This window comes from Lissotriton vulgaris, unplaced genomic scaffold (assembly GCF_964263255.1).
Source record: "Lissotriton vulgaris unplaced genomic scaffold, aLisVul1.2 SCAFFOLD_1543, whole genome shotgun sequence".
NCBI classification, from domain to species: Eukaryota; Metazoa; Chordata; class Amphibia; order Caudata; family Salamandridae; genus Lissotriton; species Lissotriton vulgaris.
This window is the reverse complement of record NW_028253834.1, coordinates 222,102-227,584: the sequence shown is the minus strand read 5'-3', so window position 1 is coordinate 227,584 and position 5,483 is coordinate 222,102. Positions and strand designations below refer to the sequence as shown.

Below are 5,483 nucleotides of genomic sequence, written 5' to 3'. Positions count from 1 at the left end.
CGTACTAGACCAATATTGAAGTTCCAGCTCGTCCTATCTTTGGCCACTAGGGGAGAATCACTTAGGGGCAGATGTATCAAAATACCTGTTTGCGATTCTCAAATAGCGTTTTTTCGAGAATCGCTATTTGAGAATTGCAAAATGGTATGTATATAAAAAAATCGCATTTTTTATGCGATTTATTAGAAATTCCTTAATTGCGATTAGCAAATTGCTAATCGCAATTAAGGGATAATTTCACATTCCTTTCTATGGGCCAGGAGGCCCATGGGAATGAATGTGAAGTTATTCCCAATTTGAGAATCGCAAATTGAGAATAATTTCAAGGGTGCAAGGGTGTCATAAGGACACCCTGATGCACCCCTTAAATTTACATGTGTGCGCATATGCGCACATACATGCCCTAAGGGCATGTATGTGCACCATATGGCACCTTCACAAATGCCAAAAAGTGCATTTGTGAAAGAAATTGCAAATTGATGCATAGCATTTAAGGAATCGCAATTTGCGATTCCTTAAATGCTTATGCAAAATTAAGGAATCGCAAATTTTGCGATTCCTTAATTTTGCTATGCAATTTCTTCATACATACCGTTTAGCTAATTTTTAGTCGCAAACGCTGCTTTTTTGCGAATCACAGCGTTTGCGACTAAAAATTGCTTTGATACATCTGCCCCTTAGTTGTAAAAATAAATGGTATTTCAGTGAGATGAGGTCAACATTTTTTAAACAATAAATAAACAAATAATAAATAACAATAAATACAAATTGCATTTTACAGTCTGCACAAAGTACTGAGGAGTTACTAGGAAACATAAGCATATTTTTTCTGGCCAGCCAGATGCTTCTGTATTGTTTTAGGTTAAAAGGTAACCTCACTGTATTGTGAGACATAACAGCACCTTTCATGAAAATAGAGGACATAATTGACTCTCGTTGTTTCATAGAATGAATTGGTAACGTCCCTCTCCTTAAATCGATTTTCAATCTTGTGTAAAACGAGTTATGCTAAAGATAATTGCACCTGTAGTTCATTTAAAGTTTTACTCCCACTTTGTGAGAGGAATGAATTTTGATTGAACATGTTTACTGCAGAGAGGATGCCAGTTGTGAACAGTCTTCAAGGCTTTCTATCTCCTTCACCACCTCAATAATTGCTTGTGCCTGGTCTTGGTGGAGCACTTGGGTAGCATTGGAGAGGAACTTTTCATTGAGTGATTCTTGGCTAAGGGGCTTCCTCCAGTGTCCATGGAAGGTGTCACATCTGCCAGTCACGATCTCTCCGCTCTCCAGGAGCAGCACTACTTCTCCGTACATCTTGTCAAAGTTAGCAACATTGTCTTCAGGGTGCTCCACCACCACCTTCCTCAACAGGTTGATGAGATCTGGTCTACTAAGTCTGTCCTCACTGAAGGAAGAGATGCCCACCTCACCATCCAGAAGGGCTGTGCAGGCGTTGAACTGGAAGGAGTGTCGCGCCTCGTGCTCAGACTCTGGGAAGGGCCTGTTGATATACTTGGAGACTGGGACCCTCAGAAGAACAGCGCGGATGGAAGCAGGGTTAAAGGAGCCTGTTATATTGATGACTCGGTTTCTGACTGAGATGGCAGCGTCTGCCACCCAGTGCATGCCCAAGTGAGCTGGGAACCTTTTAAAGGCAATGTCTTGCTTCTCCAAGAGAAAGCTGTAATCTTGATCTGGCATTTCCAGGGACGAGGGCTGGTAGTCACCATAAAAAGCACTGAACCCTGAGCAGCCTGGCACATCGTCCAAGATAAGTGGGTTGGCTTCCATCCCACGGGCAGCTAGAAGTGCTGCTTCCATCCCAAAGCGGGTCGCATTGCCAATATGTAGAGGCTTGGCAAGAGTTGCAGCATTGGCCATAGGTGCCCCCGCCAGAGAGGCAGCGATCGCCAAAGCATGGGCACATTGTTTTGCATTCAGTGAAAGGAGCTTTGCTGTAGCAGCAGCACTGCCCATGGTGCCAACAACAGAAGGAGGGTGGAACCTGAATGAAATACAAATAACTGTGTCAGACATGGAATAGAGATCACACCAAAATAAGTTTAGAAGAGGGCAATGCTATCAATAAGTGTGAACTACGGAAATATACTTAAAGGATGTCAGACATTAATGCTATCATGCACTACGAAGAAAAAGAAAAAATGCTAGGATCTAATCAAGCATTTGACGCAAACAAATAATCTATTAACAATGAACAGAAAAATAAATTTTACCATGTTTACATTGTATTGTGTGCTATCCACATACATGATTTTGTTCACATCACAGATTCCCCTTGCGAATATTTCTGTACTTTGCCCTCATCAGGCACACATCATAACATTCCTTCTCTCTATGGATCTCAAATATAACACATGGAATATGTCTACCCTCTTGGAGCCTCATAATAATTCTCAGGTGACACTGGAGCCCCCTATGGGCATTGTGTGTTGGCCAAAGGATATTTCTGCCCTTTGTGCGCATCATACCAACCTTTTAGGGATATTGCTGGCTTCATTGGAGAAACGCATGAGTCTCCCTTGCACCTCGATGCCAACATTGAATGCCAACAGGAAGTCTGAGCCGCTGGGTCGGAATCCCACGGGGAACATCTGGGAGGCAGCCATTAGAGCTGGCAGCACAGCACCTGACGGGTGAGTGGCAGGGTGCCAAGTGTCATCGAAGTCCATGGAGTGACTCTGTTAAAGGAGGAGTAGAGGATTAGAAGGTCTTTAAAGAAGGGTGGGTCAGGAAGTGATGTTAAGCAGAGAGATTGTGTCATCGACCTAGGGACACAATTTACAGAGGTGTAGGATTCATATTCTAAGATTTGGTTGAGTGACTGTGCCATTGCCCAATACAGACTCTTTACAGAAGTGGAAACAGTCAAGATTTTACATTGGCGGCATTTAAGTAAAATTCTCACAAACACATCGCTCTTTGTCTATGATTTATTGATAAAGTAATTGACAGCTTTCAAAATCCTTACCGCTACTCCATTCACATATGCAGCCAGCGTAGGTGGGAGTCTCAGTCCTTTCCTTCCGTACACAGAGCTGATGGCAGACAAGGAGTACATGTCCTGTGAGAGACAGAATTAAAAGTTAGAAATGGACAGTGTACCTAGACACCTAGTGGAGGAATAACGGAGCTTGTGGGGATGTGGAATATTCAACTCTAAACACGGGATGATTCAACCTGATACGTGGTGGTGCCTATAAGAAGAAATGCAGGAGCAGGTACGGAGTCTCAGTGAGTAGATGTAGTGTTTCTGAAGGACGGTTGTACAGTGGATCAGAGGTTGCAATGTTTATTTAAGTGCCATAGTCTATAGTTAACTGCTTAACATCTGAAGGTAGCCTGGAGTGTGATTAGTGGATGAGTATTTCATGGTGGATGAGTAAATCATGGTGGATTTTGTGACTTTGTCTTTCTCTCTTATCTGTTATTCCAATGAGATGGTCACACTGTTGTTCTAGGTGGTTATTTAATGGGTGAGGGGTTCATGGTGTGTAGCTTGGTTAGATCCAAGATTCGGATAACCTGGTAAAATCTCATGGTGATCCTGAACAACTAATGTCTCAAAGGGGGTTTGATCAAGGGATGGTTTGAATCATGAGACGTGGTTTTAGGTCAATGTCTCCATTTCTCTTTGAGTAGCTCAAGGCCATGCTAACTTTCTGGGTCGATGCAGGGTGTTTTAATGTTTGTGTGCTACAAGATGTGCTGTTCATTTTGCTACCAGTCTCTTCTTAACTGACATGGCTCCTGGGTGATGGTGAACTCTGCTGATGTACAGGGTTTTAATGGACGTGTAGTCCTTGGTGTGCTTTTTGGCTTGGACCCTGTCTGCTTTTAACTCATAGGGTCTAAAGGACATTATGGCCTGGTAGGTTTTTAATTGCTGGGTGGCCAATGGTGGGCTTGCTTTGGCCCATGTCTCAGGCTGGATCAAAGGGAGATGGTGGAGACTGCTGGAACAGAGAGCTTTAATAGATGGATTGTACATTGTCCTGTGGTGTGTTCCATACTGTGGTGCCTGTAGCCTTTTACATGGAAGGAGCACAGGAATACAGTCACACTCTTGGCATAAAAAGAGTTTTAAATTGTTGTATTTTGCATGGTGCGTTGCTTAGTTTGTTCAATGTCTCCTCTTACCTGGCAGTATCCCAGGGCGATGTTGAACACATGGGTCGTGCTTCCCACCAGTCCAACGCCGATGCTGTCCAGGATCATACGCTTGCTTCGGCGCCGCACGGTTTGGGACAGGTGATCTGTCTGGACTCCATGTATGAAGGAAGCAAAGCTGCTAGTGACCGCCTTCTCCAAGGGGCTCCCCTCCAAAACTGAATGAAGAGAAGAGACAGGATCAGAACTACAAGCATTCTGGGCTGGCATCAGGCACAAATCCAGCTGATCCGGACCAGAGCCACATGATGTTTATATGGGACAATCCTTACCCAGGACTCTTGGAGTTCTAGACTGATAGCAGATGCAAACCAGTGCTAGCAGCTCCTAAACCAGAAACTGGGACCATCACATAAGGGACCCAAGTCAGGGTGAGTGACACCCGAACCAGTAACTGGTTCCATTGGATACAGAGCGGTCCTGGCACAAGGAGAGTGGCATCAGAACCAGTAACGTGGACCCAGGGTATGCAGCGCGGCATCATAACAGGGAGAGTGACCCCAGAACCAGTAATTGGGACCAAGATATAGAGAGCGGACTCAGACCAGGGAAAGGGAAACCAGAAGCAGAACCTGAGCACAAAAAATACAGCGGGACCCCAAACCAGGATCAGTGAGCGCACACAGACACTTAACTTCCACCGCCGCTGTGTGCACCTGCCTGGACATCCTGAGGATGGCGTGTGGTTTCTGGAAGAAGGAAGAAAGCAATATTAGTCGAGCTGTTTCATTGTATAAGAACATGGAAGGGAGTGGACAGGGCTAAAAGAGAGGAACACAAGGCAACAGAGTCGAGAACGAGAAGAGAACAGAGAAGGGGGAATAACAGAGGAGAGATCTGAGGGTTTTCACAGCTAGCAAGTGCAATCTGTCAAACTGCTGTCCAAGACTGCCAAACGAGTGTGTGGTGATCTGTATTATGCAATACTTGTTGGAACTTCATGATGTCACCTGTGGGTTCTTCATGTACTGTGCATTCTCCTCCAATGTTCTCTGTTTGGCAGTTGCAGCTGCCCTGTCTCTCCTTCATGCTGGACGGCTCTCTTCTCCTGAATAAATCTCTAACTTCAGTTCCTGTCTCCGCCTCATCTTTACATTGGCGACTGAGGATGGTCAGCTGTTCTTCAGCTGTCGTTTCTACTTACAGAACAATCTCATCAAGCAAAGCGGTTTGAATTTATGAACATTTTCCTTGTCTACAACCTACTTCCATGTGAGTACATTTACCAAAATTTCCTACGCGCTGTTTTCATTGAGATCTATCGAGAGCCGTCCCAGCCGCCAGACTCTTTT

At 44.6% G+C, this 5,483-nt stretch overlaps 1 protein-coding gene across 1 annotated transcript; it reads right to left on the bottom strand.

Moving 5' to 3' along the window:
• Positions 1-1,086: 1,086 nt before the first annotated feature.
• Positions 1,087-4,859, bottom strand: LOC147660733 (cis-aconitate decarboxylase-like). The gene is made up of 5 exons (XM_086951498.1): positions 4,816-4,859; positions 4,162-4,336; positions 2,993-3,085; positions 2,497-2,702; positions 1,087-2,008 (listed from the first exon to the last, which is right to left on the bottom strand). Exons 1-5 carry the CDS (start codon positions 4,857-4,859, stop codon positions 1,087-1,089), a joined length of 1,440 nt encoding a protein of 479 aa, XP_086807624.1.
• Positions 4,860-5,483: the final 624 nt, after the last annotated feature.